This window comes from Coturnix japonica, chromosome 1 (assembly GCF_001577835.2).
Source record: "Coturnix japonica isolate 7356 chromosome 1, Coturnix japonica 2.1, whole genome shotgun sequence".
Lineage (NCBI taxonomy): Eukaryota > Metazoa > Chordata > Aves > Galliformes > Phasianidae > Coturnix > Coturnix japonica.
In genome coordinates, this window is record NC_029516.1 from 161437473 (window position 1) to 161457024 (window position 19552).

The 19552-nt window shown below is 38.6% G+C and overlaps 1 protein-coding gene across 4 annotated transcripts in view; it reads right to left on the minus strand.

Annotated features, from left to right (window-relative positions):
- The window catches only part of ELMOD1 (ELMO domain containing 1), a 40106-nt gene that overhangs the window by 5233 nt on the left and 15321 nt on the right, over positions 1-19552 (minus strand). For 2 of the 4 annotated variants that reach the window (XM_015852229.2, XM_015852228.2), the window contains exons 2-9: positions 18624-18716; positions 11288-11433; positions 11106-11134; positions 9958-10055; positions 6785-6914; positions 3801-3934; positions 2508-2576; positions 2194-2217 (exon numbers count right to left, since the gene is read on the minus strand). In XM_015852229.2, the coding sequence (XP_015707715.1) occupies positions 2194-2217; positions 2508-2576; positions 3801-3934; positions 6785-6914; positions 9958-10055; positions 11106-11134; positions 11288-11433; positions 18624-18640 (647 nt within the window). In that variant the 5' untranslated portion in view covers positions 18641-18716. Of the gene's footprint in view, positions 1-2193; positions 2218-2507; positions 2577-3800; positions 3935-6784; positions 6915-9957; positions 10056-11105; positions 11135-11287; positions 11434-13905; positions 14059-18623; positions 18717-19552 lie in introns of those variants that run through there. The other 2 variants (XM_032442175.1, XM_015852230.2) reach the window with 2 other exon arrangements.

Genomic DNA, 19552 nt, shown 5'->3' on the forward strand with positions numbered 1-19552 from the left:
GTGGTATCACTGATATCCTTTGTCATCATTACAAAGTATGTGACAGCATCACCTCTCTTAGTAAAAACCAATTATTTTCTATACTGACTTCAAAGTTGACCCACACCAACTAAGCCTGAGCTATGCAAAGATAAAAAAACATAAAGAAGAAAGTGAGTTGATTTATCTTTACATATGCTCAAAGATGTACATGATGATCATCGTGGGAGTTGTGATCCACTTGGAGGCAAACAAAAACTTTCTATAGGAAGAATGTTTCTCAGGTCCATCCAAGCCAGAAGCCACTCAACAGCCAAAAGGAAGGGACTGTGTTTTTGTTATTTAATGCAATAGTTAGGGAATCCCCTTTTAATTAAATTTATTTCAAACAAAGCTATATGATGCAGCTACCACGAGCTGACATTTAACTGTCCAGGCTTTATCTGTATCTACATAGTAAGTTTAAATGAAACCAGTGCTTTTATCACTAACTACAAGCAGGCGAGGGTCTCACCCTCACCAGCAGATTAAGATACAGAGTCTGTGGGGAGTCTAGGCATAGTAAAGTAACACAGACCTTTCAGGCTTTAGACTGCACATCATAGATAACTATGTGAATGTGCCTTTCCTTGACTATACTTGAACTACAGTGAGTTTATATTACACTAAAAACAGTGCCCCAGACTTCACTCAAGTATAGTGTTTAAGAGATATTTCCTTTAAGTATTAAAGATTAAGAGAGGTTCACACCCATCCTAATCTGTTACCAAGTGATGTAAGTGGGAACAAAACTTTGCATCCTAAGTGGCTTGCTGCATAAGTGCACACCAATGTATACTTATTCTCAACAAATGCAGTCATTTTGTAGGTTATGGCATAACATCAATAAAAAAACCCCAAGCAAATGTTTAGCAAAGGCAGCACACTTAGGATGTGCACAAGCAATTCAGTTCAACAAAAATAGGAACTACATTGATCATTATCAGGTCAGAAATCAGCACTGCTGCTAAGCAACCACACCAGGAAAACACCACATGCACCATGAGCAGCATCCATCTTGTAGTGAATGCTCTTTCAAGGGATAAAAATTGCACATGATCATGCAGCACTGCAAGACTTGGTAATCACACATGTAAATGGAGAACACAGGATTCCCAGCCCAGCACTGAACACTCATCACTTGTGCAGCATTGTTCTATTTCCAATGTAAGCCCTGGTCTCAGTTAAACAAAAATTTGGCTATTTTCTATGAAGCTTTTTAAGCGTCGTGACAATCCCTGTTCATCGGCATACATTAACAAAGCATCCATGCACAGCACAATACATAAAGGGCAGACCAAATCTGGGGGGTGCTTATAGTGAGAGAGTGAATGCCAATATATAAAAAGAAGCCTCAGACAAACTGAATGTGAGGATTTAAATCAAAGCGCAGAGTCTATTGTGCTTCCATTCCGTCTGACCCTACAAGTGCTTTTTGTCACAGAATTACCATTAGAGACTTCACTACAAAATAATGAGATAAAAAGCTTTACAAGATTCACACATGCACCTGCCTATAGTGGTATCTAACACTACTGGTTACAGGTAGAAGATTAAAAAATATTTTGAGACAACTAATTTCTGTTGCACTGGCTAAGAGGCATCCATTCCCCTAGTCCTTATAGAATAGATCTTACTCACTGTACAATTGTTTTGTCATCTGAAGGCACCTGATCTCACAGAAGTCAGGACATTGAACTAGGCAGCTTAGACCAGTCACTACCTAAGGTAGTCAAAGTATGTGAATATAAGTAAAAGGAGAACGTAGTGAGTTTTTTCAGCTGTGCTACCCAATGCTTGGCATAGGCTACTTTTGATTACCAATTCGGTCACAGTTGATATGAGCATATTTGGACTGCCTACAATTTCCTACCCCTACTTAAAATTCACCTAAAATTTGTTGATTAAATTTGCTATTAAATATGTTTGAAACAGAATTCTCCAGCTACAGCAAGCAAGGTTGGTTTCATTCTTTATATATTAGCATGCTCAGAGGGTCCCAGTGCAGGACAGTCATATAAACAAGTTAACACCATGGTGTATGGAGAAAGGCAATGGGGTTCTCTTGGTTTAGTAGAAAGGTTTTCAGTTTATAACACTCCACAGTGAAGTATGGTTTGATCTTATTTACAAGTAGTCTCATAAAACTAAGAGAAAAGAAAAAAAAAATAATACCTTATTTCCTTCTTAGTGACTTCCCTTCATTATGAAAAGACAAAAAACAAACAAAAAAACAACACAAAGGTAAACAAAAATATGAAATCACTGAAATTATAAATTAAGTGAAAACATTTAACAGTAGGTTTCACTATTTCAAAGATTTCAGTATATAAATGTGCCTCTTGTATTTGATCAGCTTTCAGGATCAGCATTTGAAAACAGACAGAGCACATGCCAATACCCCACCAAGAGAACACACAGCACCCTTCCCAGTCCAATAACCAGCACAATAATCTCTCAAGTTACTCTTTGCTTGCCTCATGCATTACCTGTATTTAGGATGAAGAGAATCAGAAAGAACTTGTTGGGCTACCTCGGTGTCCCATTCAGCAAAATACCTGCAGATGTATATGTTTAGGGTAAAATGTTAACAAAAACAGCAAAAGAAATGTTAAGAATCCTAGCTATCCACACACACCAGCTGCAGCCTTTTTAAGTGTCACTACATGCATTATACAGTATGAGTAGCATATAACATCTGGAATTCATTAAATTCAGATCCACAAAAAGAAAGATAAAAGCAGGCTCAAATGACAAGTGCAATTCCATGAGCTGCTGTTGAGCATGGGTTAGCAGACTCCTCTTTCTGCCTGCCCTACATAAGATCTGTTGCTTACTGCTAGCATACGTTGGCTGCTGAGCTCAAGATGGAGCTGATCAGACTTCTAGATTTGGTAGATTCATTAAGTGAGGTAAAAGTAATCACAGGAGACTGTGAAATTAAATATGTGGGAGAGATTCCTATCCAGTGGGAGTTCAAATCCAGATTCAAGAGTTCGTGTCCTTCACTGATTTTGGACAGAGAATGACATAACAGTCAGTGATTTTTTTCTCTTTCTCTGTGTAAAAGCAGAAAGTATTTTTCTTCCTTCTCACAGGGAGGGAGTTAAAACATCTGATAAAATTAAGTTACATAACTACCTTCAGTAGATACACGGGCTGAAGGAAATAGCAGAACCTGATTGATTCCTAAATTGCCAGCCCCAGATGTTAGCAAACATCTGGACTGCACAAGGCAGAAGGGAACAGTTGTGTAAATTTGTTGCTTACTTTTGGGTACAGAAATAAATTTTAAGAAGGATTTCAACTACAGAAGTCTGACATCAGTGGCTGCATTTCAAGTGTTTAGCCTAAGAATTCAGCATGGAATTCCAAAACAAGAAAGCTGAGCAGTAACATAACCATCTTATCCACCCACTTCCAGGTCATTTTGCCTAAAGAGATGTAGATACTGTTGAAAACATACTTTACAGTTACTCTCTCGTGGGAAGTGAGTGTTAACTTACTGTTTCACAGATAAATTAAAAAGGGTTATATATACACACACATCTTGGCAAATGGTGTAACCCTGTTGAATGATGAATACTTCAAGAACGAGAGCCATTCAAGAAGAGAAACCTCTCTTCCTAAAAGCTGAGACAGAAAATACTCTTTCAAGTTTTTCGTATGGAATCCCTAATGCTTTTAGAAATTATTTCTTCAGACTTGCTAGAAAGTCAGCACATAATGCTGCTTGTCACAGCTTCTGACACACAAATATATCTATAAAGGAGGATACTTACACCAAGTTATATAAGCCCAGGAGACCCATCCCTCTAAAGTCTGTTTTAGGATCATCACCTTGGAAACCAATTTCACACCACTGTTTTGAAATCCGAGCTTTCAGTGGTGAATTGGGCTTCAAGCATTTCCATAACTAGAAAGATCACAGGTAGAATATAATTACACCTCCACACATTAGCATGACTTCTTCTGCTTTTAAAAGCAAGATAAGTTTTCACATAATTTTACTGCCATTCCAGCAATCAGAGCATAAGAACAAATGAAATTCCTGGGGGTGAGGGGAGCCAGGGGAAAAAGAAAAAAGATAAATAATAAATAAAATCTCCAATAGGTCCCAAATATTGTGTCTGTTTCAGTCCTACGAAGACCTTCCAACCTGAACAACTTATGCAAGGACGTGTTTTGTTCATGCTCTGTGCCTCAAACTAGAACCTGCCTCCTAAGCACCAAGATGGGAATGGGCTGGAACTTGGCTGTAAATCATCAGCAGAGAGGCAAGCAATCAGGCTCTGCAGCAATCTTATCCCCAGTGTCTTTTGCAAGTCTCCAGAAGGGTTATAAATCGAGAGTGCTGACTTGGCTACCACAGAGTTAAAGAGCAGATCAGAAAACATAAAAACAAAAATCCATAAAAGAGTAGCACGTTCCACCTCTATATTTAACTGAGGGGTGAATCATTCATCGATATCACATAAAAATTAAATTAATAAAAAGCAAGAAAATGATTTAAGAAGTCAGATCCTCAGCTGGAATAAATCCACTTAGCTGCACTGGCCCAGCCTCTTTATTGCTTAAATAACATGTTGCTAGGCACCTAAAAGCAGACTAAATAGACTTGCCTGACAAATGCATAACTTTCTGCACATCTTATGTGCTGTATCACAAATCCATGCTTTCTAAAGTGTATTGAGAATAAAGCGTTCCCCATAAACCATAGCTGGTGAGTAGGGCCTCAAGACGCAGTTACATTAAGCCTCCCCAAGGAAAAGAGCAGTATGCACATTTCCAAATAATCCACTCTGAATCTGTATTAATTTTAGCAATTCAAACCAAATTTTAAATTAAGTACCATTAGGCAGTTAAAACTAATGATTTTAGTTTGCAGTGACTATAGAAAGCATCATGTGTTGCTTAAATCGTGTTTGTCATCTTCCTTGTTCACTCTCTGACACTTCATTCAGTGACACTAAATGTAGTATTATTTATTAGTTCAATCACATTAACTTAATTTTCCTCTCATTCATAAATTGCCCTCTTGGTAAGCATGAATAAATAATAGACATTAGGATCTCAAATTACCCATTGCAGAGATCACTCAGCAGAATACCTAGAAGCAATGAAAACCAACTGGCTTATTCTCCCCCACTGTGAGCTGGAAGCTGAATTAAACCCTTAGACATGTTTTTGTTTGACATGACAATTCACAAAAGCAAAATCCTGCTGTAAACAAGTGCTATTGCAGAGGTACACTGGGGATGTGGAGTTACTGATACTTTTTTCAACACCTCCACCACCAACTGCTCAGGTTCCACTATGCTTTTATTCTGTTTTTAATGTTTTGTGACTACACATCACAGCTGCCATTTTCATAAACATCTAAGAACCCCAAAGACCAGGTGACCAGGAAAAAAGAATGGGTTCCCAGTGCTCCTCACCTGTGATCCCCTCACATCCTACTTCTTATTCTCCAAGCAGTGTAGATGCACAACAAATTTAAGAATGCTTTCCTGGAGCCCAAGACCTTCACATTAGACCTGTAGCCAGGAACCTGGTATTATCAAAGACCAAGATGGTAGGTTGGCACCAGGATCCCCAACCTCCCATACATGAACTTCCTCAAATTACACTTACAAATTACACTTTTGATTGCACAGCAGCAGAAGTCTATCTGCCCTATTCTGAGTTGTGGATAGAAGAGGTTCTAGATAGACTCTTTTCAGGCCAGGCTTCCACCTCCCAGCACAGAGCTAACCCTTAAAAATAGCTTTTCAGACACCTACAGGAATTCTATGACCATTCGAGTCATATGTAGGATGCCCAATGGGATTTTCTGAAAGTATCTGGAAGCCCAATTCAGTACAGTGACATTTCCAGAAATTTTCACTGTAACTGGTATAAGCTCCCGGGTGACAAACTGTAGTGTGGAAGATAACAGCATCATCACATGCTGCTAAAAACAAAATAAATCCAAAGTTGAGTGGGAGCAGAACCACCAGTAACTTGTCTCAAGTCTTCAGTATTTTTGTTTAAATAACAAACCCATACTACCTTATGTCTTTTTTCTTTCTTTTTTAAACCTTTGAAAATTCTCTCCTCTGTTGCTTTGCAGTCAAAGAGGTCTATAGCTGTCTCCCTGCTTACAGCTTCAAGATCACCTTCCTCAAAATGTATTTATTTACATGCAGTGTTTTCTTTAAATCCTCAAAACTCAGTAGAGATGGTTTTCATAATTGTTTGTGTATTATTCTGAATAATGGTCTATTTTCTATTTCTATTGATAAACAGAAATTTACCAATATATTTGGTTTCTCCAATATTCAAGTGTTATCTTCAAAAATACAAGAAGCTGAGGAGATGAAGCATTTATTCTGGTTATGAGAGGTAAAAATACCCTTCTCCTCTTGAAGAAAGTTGTGTGTAAGTAGGACATACTGCTGTGTTTATAGATCTCGCAGCACAGAGCTATTATCTGCACTAAGAGCTGCATATTCAGTACTTAGATATAGTCCAGTCAACTGACACCTGTTCATCAACAAGGAACAAGCTGCTCGCTTGGAAGGTGTTGTACCCAGACTGTGCTTTGTATCTATAGGTGTTACATGCAGAATGTGCTACACCCAGTATGCTTTGTAGACTAGTCTTGAAGCAGGTACACAAGGGAGGAAGGTGATAAAACATCAAGAGGTATTAAGAGGCTTAAAGACCAGCCCTTGGGAGGTGGGATGGATAACGCATGCTCTATCAGCATCTCTTAACTACCTACCTTCAAAAGCATTTCTTCATGTTGCAGATTCTCTGAATCATAAGGCTCTCGGCGCAGCTTTTCAACTTCTACAATCAGATTTCTGTACCCAACAATCTGCAGCAGACAGGCCTGAAGAGATACTCCCAGCCTGAGGGTGGAAGGAGACACAGTTCAATTCACTCGTGCCACAGCACTACAAAATACATATCCGTTTAATATGTGCGTAATATTACATAAAGAAATTAATAATCCAAAGCTTTAATTATTACGGGAGATGTTCAAGTGATGGATATTACATTAAAGAAGGTTTTATAAGATGCATAGTCTTATTTAGCACACTGCTTTGATTAAAAAATAACAATTGGCTTTTAAACTGAAATGGTGAATTTTCACATACAAAAGCCTCATTATAACAATACACAGCAGCTTCCAACATCTGTTATAAGCACACCACTGAATCTTTTCCCTCGTTCAAATGGCAGCTTCCCAAACAATGCCCTGAGATCAGAGAAATGAATTTAAAAAGGACAGGGGGGAAAGTCAGCAAAAAGCTAAAAATAAGCATTTTATTTCCATGTCACAAGAGCCCACAAAAAGAAGCTAAAAATGTGAAGCAACACAGTTGAAAGATCTGCCCGTAGGCAGATGTTTTTTTTCTTTTTGTCTCTTGTTAAGAGCCACAATAACGGCTCTTTTTATCTGTTTTACTAATGTTGATCAACTTGATACATCATAAAAACTAAAAAAGAAAGAAAGAAGCCAACATGACTCTTATAGCTTTAAATTACAGTTCATCTAGTTTTAGGTCAAGATTTTACTGTAGAATACAAGTTATGTAGTTTACCACAGCCGTGGTTATAAGAATATTTGACGACGTACAGAAATAAGGCATTAATTTTATATTTTTTCTAGTGGAACTGGGTTGCACTGATGATAGATACATATTAAGCTGCACAGGTTCCTTGTTTGTTCTGTTTGGTGCACTGAAACATTCTGTTTATTCCTTAATACTGCTCAGATTTCTGAGCAGAAGGATTTTCACTGCTTATCTTTTGAGATTAATACACAGAATAAGGGATGTCATCATTAGGCCATTTCTCCTGCTGCAACTGCATGCTGTTTGTGTCTGTAACCCTTTTGGAATAATCTAAGCAGCATTTCCACCCTTTGATGTTTGTTTTTCACATGCTTCACTTGCTGTACCCTACCGTTTTGTAGAAAGGTTGCATTTCAAAGTAAGATAAAAAGCCTGACAGAATTGCCAGAGTGCATCACAGAGTGCACCACAGCCACCATGTTGTTAACTACAAAATAACCCAACAGCGTGGACTAACACCTGGTCACTCAGCTTACTTGCTCCCACCACTGAATATACACACTTATTTCAAAGGAACTGTTAAATGGGACCACCTCCTTTTCAGATCACAGACACCCGTGGCCTTTAAGAACAGCTCAGTCCAAACATTCCTGGGATGGCAGCTCTGCTCTGCACAGATGCTATGTGAACAAAAATGTCCGCACACAGATTTGCAGAGGCACACATAATATGACACATGTCCCCTCGTCCTTACCCGAGGAGATGTTATGCCTCTGCCATGCAAAGGAAGGTCAGAGCTTCTGAACAAGACAGTTTGGATGCAGGTTCTGTGATGTTTGATAACAGGCACACCAATGGATTTTCCTTAATCCTGCCTAAAGACACACCTGACCTGCTTCTGCTGAAGCTTCTCCAGAAGCGTTTAATACAACCTAAGTGTGTCACACATGAAAGTTTACTCCAGATCATTAAAATTTAGCTAAACTTCAATTAATGAACATTAAGGAGCAATCTGGTGGCAGGGTTTGCTTCTGTGTACGTGGCACCACCTTACACATCCCAGACCCACATTCCTCACTGCTGGGAAAAGGTCTCAGCAAATTAAAGGAGGATGCCAGGGAAGGGGAGCTAGGTATGAAAGACTCAGCCCTATACAAGGCTGCGTGCACAGTTTCTAGCCTGAAAGCAATTTAGCATTTGTTCTGTGCTAAGCACATGAACAATACCTGGATTCAATTAGAAATATTAAGGTTTTATTAATATTTCTTAATTTCCTCTTGTATGAGGACCAAATAATTCAAATGTAATCAGGGGCCTGAACAAGCACAAGCCACTTAAACCCTTCCTCTCCTTCTCTTCTAGAAGTCAACTTCTCAGAAGCCAAAGGCAATGCCACAGGGATACCCAGATGATCTCTGGTGTTACATGAAATACTATTTTAATTAACTCCATCTTTCTTCTTGGCATGATTCCACCCTATTACTCAAGGGTGCAACAATGGAAAGTGAATACTTCAATTAGCCCAACTGCTAATACTATGGTTAGAAAAGTCCAAAGGTCAGGCTCTTAGCTGTGCACGTTTGCATTTACACGTAGGCTTTCCTTGTGTGTTACCATCATTAATTTTTCACTGCTGTTTTATTTTTATTTTTTCCTGAATTTCAGCTATCATCAGCGTTCTGTGCAACGCAACTGAGCTGTGGCACCCTCCTTGTCTTCTCACTTAATCATAGAGTATTTGTGACAATATCACTACTTTGCAAGCCGAGCTATGGAATTACCAGATGCACAAAATCCCAAAGGCTTGGACAGGTGATGATCAACTCCCTAAAATATTGTACAATAGAAGTGGAAGTTTCAGCAGCCAGTCTGGGACAGCAAGGGTTAGCAAGACATTAATAGTCCAAACCAACAGCATTTAAAAAAGCGCACTGTTAAAGATTGTGTTTGAATAACTCAAAGCAGTTTTAAAAATACAGAAATGATATACTGGCTCACTGGTTATGACAGACCACTTTCTTCCCTACAGCCTTGCTAAGAAGTCGTCACTGTCATTTCCATGACCACCTGCCTTGGCAGTATTTTATCCCTGGGGAAGTGGCCCCCATAAATCAAGATATCAACAATATACCAAGGCAATATGATTCAGGAAGTGGATACTCAGAACTTTTCTATTACAGTCCCCATAAAAGAGTATTCATTTTTTCTTTCTTTTTTTTTTTTTTTTTTTGGAAGCAAAGCTTTACACCCAGAAACAAGATCTATCTTCAAGTTGCGTACCAAAATAGCTATGAAGAACTAGTTCTCTATGGACCTGGGTACTGAAAAGAAATCAATAATTCCCATTTGTTTCATAACGAAGTCATGAACTTACTGTGGATTTATATCCGGATTAATCTTTTTCAGCTCCATGATGTCATCTATAGTTTTTTCAATAGCATCAGGGTGAACACTTACTGAAGTTTGCAGCCGCTAAAAAGAAGTTTTAAGGATATATATTGAACAATAGCTTCCACAGGAATCAATAAGTTAACAGTGATAAACTTGATACCCAACAACTTCTAGATTAACAGCCCAGAAGGGTCAATTCTACACACACACACACTCACACACAGCTTCAGACTGTTGAGTGAATTTAATACACATACAAATGCCTTGTTTCAGATTAGTGAGAAGCACAACCACTGCTATAGTGGAAGGATAAAGTGAGAGAGTCTTTCCCATTAGTATATTTAAAAATAAAGTTTTCTTGACTGCCTTGGTACCACTGCCTTCAATTTCTCTTACTCTTGCTTTAAAGGCAAAGAAACTGAGGCATAAAGCATGTAAGTAACTGACTGCTGATTATATAAACTCTAGGACAGGATGAGCTTATAAGAAGGAGACGGACCAATTTTTACATGGGGGCAGATAGTGTTAAGACATAAGAAAATGACTTTAAACTAAAAGAGGGGAAATCTAGGTTAGATGTCAGGAAGAAATTCTTTACTCAGAGGGTGGTGAGGCACACTTGCAGGTGCCCCATCCCTGGAGGCATTCAGGGCCAGGTTGGATGGGGGTCCTGGGGAGCTGATGGGCCATAGAATCACAGAATCACAGAATTATCAAGGTTGGAAAAGACCTAGAAGATCATCTAGTCCAACCATTACCGATACTTCTCAGCTAAATCATATTCCTCAGCACAACATCCAAACATTTCTTGAACACTCCCATGGTCAACACTCCCATTCTGTGATTTCTATGATTCTGTGATGAGGAACCCATCTGAGAAACCCTCAATTACAAAACACCACCCTTGTCTCCACCAGTGCCACACTGTGACTGTCCCTACAGCATAGGGCACACTCCTGCTTTGTAAGGCCACCTGCTATGGTGGTCACAGTTCTCTCCTCAGTAGAATATGCCTTTCATGTGAGATTATATAAAAACCTATAGTGATTCTTGTATGGTGAGCAAACAGCCAACTGAACAAAATGTCACAGGACACAACAGGAAAGGTGAATTATCAGATCTTTCACTCACCTTACTTTTTGAACCTTTCAGTGATGCCTCTGTAAGAGAACAACATTTGAAAGCGTTGTGTCAGACAATTTAAAATGAATCCAGTATAAAAATAGCTTACTATTATTTTTTAAACAAAGTCATACTATTTTTAGCATATACAGAAAGGTACAAAGGCTTGGAGAATTAATTGATTCAGTTACCTATTTTCATAGTTCTGGCAGCTCCAGGCTTGGTATTGTAACAGATCCTTTGCAATTCACATCGCCCAGTTAGTTTCCTGACCACAAACTTCAGGCAGCGCCACAAGCACTTGCAGTAGAAGTACAGGCAGACCTGGATAAACATTCTGTCAGGGAAAAAAAAAACAACAAATGTCTGAAAATAAGTCTAGAGCAGAGCCAGCCTTGTTTAAATAAGGTCATCACAGAGACTGAATGGCCTTCCTCACCCCCAAAATGCCCATTGCCTAAGAGCAGCTTTAAACCAAAACCCTTATTGACACCATAAACATTTATCCAGATGACTGTTAAAGGACAAGAGATCTCCTGAGGCTCCTTATGGTCTGAATTAGCCTGTGATCCTATGAAAGTCAGAAAATAAACAAATACACTAGAAACAATCTATTTTCAAGTTGTGTGTGTGTGTGTGTGTGTGTGTTTTTAAGCATTGCAGCTGCTATCATGCCCACACACCACAGGCTATTCCAGTTATATAATCCCATCCCAAAAACAGATTTTGTGGGCTACAGCTGGTGGGCAAAATTTGGCTTTCTTATTTCTACAGCTATGAAAGTTTAGCCCCTGCCACGTTACCCAAGTGTCTAACCCCCCTGAAAGCACCATGATGTGAGATGTGGCACAAATCACTCAGTATCCTTGAAGTCAAAACCATATGTCAGAAAAGACAAATTGCCAATACTTGACAGTGGAAACACTGGCATCTCGACTGGCCTTGGACATCTCCCTCTAAGTAGCTCCTGCTTGAACAAAGTGTTGGACAAGGTCTCCAGAGGTCCCTTCCAATTGCAATCATTCTGTAACTATATTCTATGAAAACATCCATACACCTTCAGTATGCTAGCTTGCTCTTATATGGTCAGAAATTATTTGATCCTTTATGTTGTAAGTCTGCGTGCATTCATCATGAGCCCATTATCTCTTCCACATACTTTCGACATTTTCAAAGGAAATCTGTTAAAAGACTCCTTACTATCCTTTACAGCAGAGTAGTTGGTTATCCTGAAAATACTGAAGTCCAGACACTTAAATCAGCATAGCTTTAATAAAGCTGGAAGAGCTCCATCGTTTCATAACACATCCTGAAGGGCATGTTGCAGAAGGACATTCAGGAAAGGGGAGATAAGTTAACTCATGTTAAAGTCCACACAGGAGTTTAATCTGCTTTATGCTCACTTTAGCTTAATCTCCTTTGAAGAGGGATTAAACTAAAGGGAACTAAAGCCATTTTATGTCTAAATGGAAGGCATTCACACAAGTATTTAGCATGCTTTAAAAGCATCACTTTATCTTCACACTTTCAGTTAATTCACTTAACACTCCTAAACACTGGTGTATAGGAAAACCCCTTGTCTTTATGCAGCAGAGGCTTTCTGTTGCATAATGAATGGAAGTGAAACCCAAAGAAAGAAGAAAGATTCCCATGCTGGAATCAAGTTTTGGGTCAATCAAAAAGTTTCAGATGCTGACCTGGAAATATTTGGGTCCTCCCATCCCAAGATGAGCCAGAACACACTGATGTGAGAATTTTATACATGTTTCATGGTGGGCAACAAATTCAGTATTAAGAACAAGAACAGCTATCAGAAGGTAAGTCCATCATCAGCCAAACAGTCAGAAATGTAACACATTCAATGAGTAAGTCTCATACAGAGTCAGCTGATACATTCAGCTGCAAGGTCTCGTGGTGGCTTGAAAACAAGCCCACAATTTCACAGTATGCATTTCAGTTCTTCCAGTAGATGTTTGGTATCAACCATCAAAGAGTTGACTTAACAGCCTGTCCTCTTGCACCAAGAATCAAAACAGAACACGAATAGCCACCCCTCAGCCTTCTCAGCACGACCCAGCTCTGTGCTCAGGCTAAAGGTCCAGAGAAATGCATGCAATAATTAACATTGAACCAGGAGGTGAAGAACGTCAAATAAAGTCCTGGGCTTTCATCAAATGTTTGTAGCAGAAGTTAAACCCATTCTCTTTTTGGTTTGCTTTGCTTTGAGTTCATTACCCAGAGAGCTCATTTATATGGAAAGAAAGGAGGGAAGGTTTGCTTAGCTTCATGTAGCAGCCCACATGAGATTTCCTTCTAATGAAGTAAATGAATCCTATTAAAAGACAAATCTAAACAAAACAAAAACTTCTGTAAGAAAGTCCATGTCTACACTTAATTACCTCTAGGGCTGAAACATCACAACCAACTTTATTGCTCAGAACTTTCTTATCATACTGTGTGATGTGGGTAAATTCCCAATAGAAAGAGAAATGGAATGTGTTAGGTGCATTTGAATTACACTTCTGATTATATGTTGCTTCCTTTATATTCAATGGCAGATTAATAAATCAAAGGAAAAATTCTAAATGGGATGAGCTGTGATATTTCATGGTTGCAATCACATTTGTAACTAAAATATTACTTTGGCTGTGGTCTGAACTAAAATTAGCTACATAAAAATGTATCTACTATAGAAAGCCACTACAGCACACAAACACTACACGTGATTCACTAAAACATGCTTAGCAGCTATAGCAAATAAAGCAGACAAACACTAGTTTTGACTAGGTTACTTATAGAAAAAGTTTGCCTTTGAAGATATCTTCAATTCTCTATTATTCATCCATCTCAAGATTACAACAGCTGAAATCTTCTGTTTATAACATGAACAGCATAAAAAGTAACACAAGCTTGTTTTCAAGGAGTCATTCTTTACAAAAACGAACTCTTGCTGGCAGAAATCCTGTAATAAAGCACACTTGTGAGTAAGTCAGTTTATTTTAACTGCTTCAGTAAAGCAGAAGCACTGGTGCTATAATAGAAGACAGAGAATACTGTTAAGAACCCTCATAGAAGACTTGCATTAACCATGTGTCTGGCTACTGTGGTAGCATTAACTTGTTTGTTTTAGATAAATTCCACACCTTCACTTCACTGAATCTCATTGTTTTTTGGCTTTATTCCCTGCTTGGCCTTGCAAGTTTTCTTGGCATGCAAAACAGTGTGCTTCCCTACCAGTCAGTGTAGTTATTCACACAGGTTGCACAGGGAAAGCAGCCAGGAGGGTTATGAGTATCTCCAGCGAAGGAGACTCCACAACCTCTCTGGGCACGCTGTTCCAGTGCTCTGTCACCCTCATGATAAAGAAGTTCTTCCTCTCGTTCAGACTTCCAGTCTCAGCTTGTGCCCCTTGTACCTTATTCTGTCACTGGGCCTGACACCAAACCCTGTTTTAGGTCCTATTGATAGGAAAGGAACCTTTGAAATTATTTTTCCTGAAAAACAGCTCAGTGAAGAAAGTGTTGCACAACAGGATAAAGTCTTGGGAAGGTGAAGACAAACTGTCTAGCTGTGCATGGACAAGATAAGTGATTAAGCAAGTGATTGAACTTGACCATCTTTGGCTTATTTGTGCAAACAAAACTATGTACAGAAGCTCAACTAAGGAGTAATCACCAGTCATCATTTCTGCCATACACGAGTGTGCTATTAACTAAAAGAAATTTTTGTTCTGTACTTTTTTAGATTTGACAACTGAAACTCATCTCTCCATTTAGAGATGAAAGCAAATCACCATAGGAACAAGAGAACATATAAACATAGTTTTTAACAGAAGCTTTCCACGCTCTCTTCTCTTGCTTCCTACTGGCTTTATTTTCATTTCATCTGAAGCAACTCCAATAAGACAGAATTTGTGCTTTAAGTTGCTGGTGCTCACTGACTATTTTGCCATCAGAAGCTTTGAGGATTTACTGGCAGAAGCTAAAATATCTGCCACAGGTGGTTCTCCAAGCTGCCAGTGTTACAGAATTTTAGTGTAAGTTACAACCAAGGTGGAAGTGTCCAAGTGTCAGAGAGAGACTCCTCAAAACTCTCAACCCCCCAAAAAAGCATGGAAGGATTAAACATTTCACTGAGGAAAAGTTCAATTATTTAATAAATAATATTTTAAACTCCAGGGATAATTACGATAAAAGCAAACTGAAAAAGAAAAGAAATGTAGACCAGCTGCTTTCATTTAGATGTAGCCTTGGTCTAGAGGTACAAACACTGTCAGGAAGATAAGAGTCCTGCAGATTATTGGTGAATGCCCCTGGGTTTACAGTTATTCCAGTTACTGGAGTGTTGATGTAAAAAAAAAGTTTTCCCACTGGAAAGCAACAGCTGTTGAAAAACAGTAAATGAAGAGGCAGAGAAACTGCAGGTACATTAAACACACTGATGTCTAAAAATGACAATCTTATAAAATCCTCATAAAATACCCAGACATCAAAGTAACTACCACTTGCACAAATAAGCACAACCCCTTCTTGGCTATGAAGATGTGCGATACAGTTCTGTGACAAGCAGGAACATAGGAAGTATTTCAGATTGAGAAATTAGAACGCATAAGCAACAGAGTCAATTTATGACTCATTTTGAGTTTTTTGCATTTTAATTGTTCAAGCGCCTTAGGACTTCAGTTTATCAAAGACCGTATTTTGTAATGACTGGTCTTTCTACATGGCACCAGAGCACACATTTCCCTTACATCTTTTTAATTAATGCCTCATTCAGTGTCTGAATTTGGAGTTTATGGATTATGAACAATATTTCTAAACTACTTTTACACCATCAATTTCACTTTTCAGTTTAAGCAGTGATGGTGACTGTCAAAGAAGATAAGTGACTTCAGAGTCAAGCCATTTTGGACTAGGTCTTTACCTAGTGAGGTACCTTTGAGAGGATTCTGTGATTCTGTGATATCTTAAAAGAAAACAAAGAAAATCAAAATACATGGAACACAACACAATCAAAGATCCCCCCCAAAAATAAAACCGTAAACTATCCAACCCACATCTTGAGTAAATATGTGCATCAGAAGCAGTAAAACAATATGCCAGACTTTTTAAGTGTATGTTGTGTATTTGTCTGACATTCTAAATATCAGCAGGAAAAGATTTATTAACTTCATGTAAAACAGTTTACCCATGTCAACAGCATAAAGCAAACAATTTCTTACTGTCTTCCTTTAAATATGAGGATGTACAAGTGTTATTTGTACAAACTAAGCAATTGCAGTCTTGGTAGTGTAGCCAACATTGTTTTACATTTTCCCTCCCCTTTCATGTGAGGCCCTTACAGCTTCATACACCTGTGGATCATACATAAGAAAGGGATTCTTTCCTCTGCTCAGCCTTGGTGAGACATCTGGAGGGCTGTATTCACAGCTGTACTTGCCATACAAGAGACACAAATAAGTCCAAGTAGGAAAATTGAAGTTTCATAAACTATAGCTGCCATCAGCATCAACTAGTCCAGCTCTTGCTCTGTGTTGTGCACCAAGTACTGTAACACTGAGCAGTCCTCACCAGCAGCACACCGCATTTGATCTTAATAAGCAGTTCAGGACAAAGTGACCTACAGTAGCAGCTAGGGAGCTTGCTAATAGAAAAAAAACTACCTTAACTTCTTTACTTCCCAGCTGATTTCCAAGCTGGAAAGCTAACTATCAGTGTCTTGCACAGAAATCTCCCTACAGATCTAAACTTAACTGTTTTATTCATTATCACAGAAGCCTGCAACTGCAGCAGCAATGTGCAACAGAACTTGCTGTTGCCAGTAAGCACTCTTCTTGGAGAGTAACCATAGTTTATTACTTAACATCCTCGTATCTTTTTAATACATAAGAATTTTGAGCAGTATAATACTCATATCAGTCTCACGTTAAAAGGATTAACCTCAAATATGAAAAATCCAGATTCTTGTAAGAAAACAGAATATTTTTCCCATTTCAATTGTGTATTCTTGTTTGAGGTGCTGTGTTCTATCACATGCCACCCTCCCCCTTAACCTCACCTTCTGTTCTACATTCAGAACACTGGACTTTTCGTAATTAAGTCCTATAACAATTAATTAAACAAGAAATTGCTTTTCCTGGCCTATGCCATGGCTAATTAAGTGAAGATAACAACATAAAGACTTCTCAAAACTTTCAGAAGTTTCTTCAGAAGCATCAGAGGAACAAAAATAATCAAAACAATATGAGTTTTCCTATGTAGAAAAACCACTGTGAGGTCAGGGCAACCAAAAGAGAACAGAACAGACATTTTAAAGGGAAATATAAGTGTTAGCAGGAGTCAGGGAAGAACTGCCAGCTTGGAGGTAGGCAGCAGCTCGGCTTCTCCATAAGGCAGGAACAAAATCACATTATGCTCAAACGATACCAGGCCTTGGAGAAAGCAAGTTACAAATCTCTCAGTGACTTCATGTTGGAGACTTCCACTGCAGCCATAGGGTGGTAGAGAACTATTTATCAGTGATCATTGCCTAGATCACGTATGGCACAAATGTGTAACCCTAGATTAAACTGTTTTAGAAAAAATAATAATAATAATCAAATCTGTAGAGAGAAAGAAAGGTAAAAGTTATAGGAGTACTGAGACAGAAGTCACTGGCAGGATTCAAGAAGGAATGCCCCAGCATGGCTATAAACCATCAGGTCACTGAATCAGCATTCAGGACTGAGGACCATTGAGAATCTGCGCCATAGAGCTGCAGCAACCAACCCTCTCACCACCCTGATAAGGTCATAAGGGAACACATTAATGCTCAACTTAATGGCTCATTAAATCTTAGCTGTCTTTTGTGGGTGTCAGCAAATAAATAACCACTTCACACTTTTAACCTGTACACATTCTGCTTAGGTCTTTTTTTACAGCTGACTCAAAAAAATCTCAAACAAACCAAACCAAACATCCCACTGAAATGCCTGGGGCAAGGACGGCTTCACAACAGTCATTATGGATGATCAGACTGGAGGTTATGATGCTGATATCCATAGCATGTGCATAAACAGTCCAAAAAGAAAGAAAAACAGTGACAGATGCTCCATACAGAAACATATGTTTCTGTCCTTTTGAGAAAGGTTTCTCCCACCCAGACAGAATATGATTGCTTTGGTTTATACACAAATTGAGCTCTTGATATGTCTTAACTTCTAGGTGCACTCAATTCTCTCCATTGAGGGCAGAACAAAGATGGCTTGAGCTTTCTATAGTGAAAGCCAGTGTTCACAAGTCCCCTGTAGTACTGCTAGTTTACAGAGAAACAACTGCAAGTCATACTCAGGAGCAAATGGAGCAGACCCAATTTCAGATATATTTTCATACCTTCATCAATGAAATCTAGTTGAAGAGGAAACAAATCTCATCTGAACTAGTTCACATTTTCCATACTGCTGATAACAACTAAAACATTTGACTCGTGGCAGCATGGAAGCAATTATTATCATCACTTAACACTTGAAAAAACATAAAGAACAGTTACCTCAGGAAGTGTTTCATGATGGTGGCTTGTGTTACAGCAGCTTTAATCAACTGATGATCACCAATAACCTCTTCTTTGCAAGTGATACCAGCGCTGTAGAAATAGAATTGTGATGTATTTACTAACCAAGAAAGAGTGGTACTTCAGTTTTCTATGTTGCTGTTTAAACAAGATCTTTCCTATGTTTCCACTGATATATATGGAACATCACATCTATAAAAACAAAAATTATAATTTGCCTCTTCAACCTGAACACATATTCTGACCAGCACACAACCCGTGTTTATTTTGTGAAAAATCAAATCTTTCAATCAGAGCACAAAGTAAGAACATCCAGATTTTCCCTCAAGCTGTTTCAAACACCTTTGTGTTCACAGCAGCTCCCAAGTGGCAGTGTCAAGAGGCATTAATCTCTCTCGGGTGTTAGAAAACATTTGCTCTCCAGAATTTACAACAGTACTTGGAGACGCTGAGTAAAAGCAGCTTGTAAACATAAAAGATAGTAAGGGTCCAGATTTAATTTTTAGAATCATAGAATCATCTAGGTTGAAAAAGACCTTCAAAGAACAATTCCAATCATCAATCTGACCTATCGAGTCCCATCACCCAATGTGAGAGATGTCAGGTGATTACCTGCTTCCCCGGGGTCAAATTTTATAGGTAATAAACAAAATAGATGTCTTAATAATAGCCTTAAAATAGATACAGTTGACAATGTTGACCATTCCTTCTGAGACCTGGCGTGCTGAAGGCAACTTTCACGGTAATTGCCAATTTTTTCAGGTGGAGAAGAACAAGAAAAGTTCAAGTAAAATAAATAATTAAATAAATAATAACACAAAAAAAGCCTACCGACTTATAAATGTAACCTTGTCCGTTCAGTACAGCCTCTTCCCAACCACCTCTATCACATTAAGGAAACCTACAGT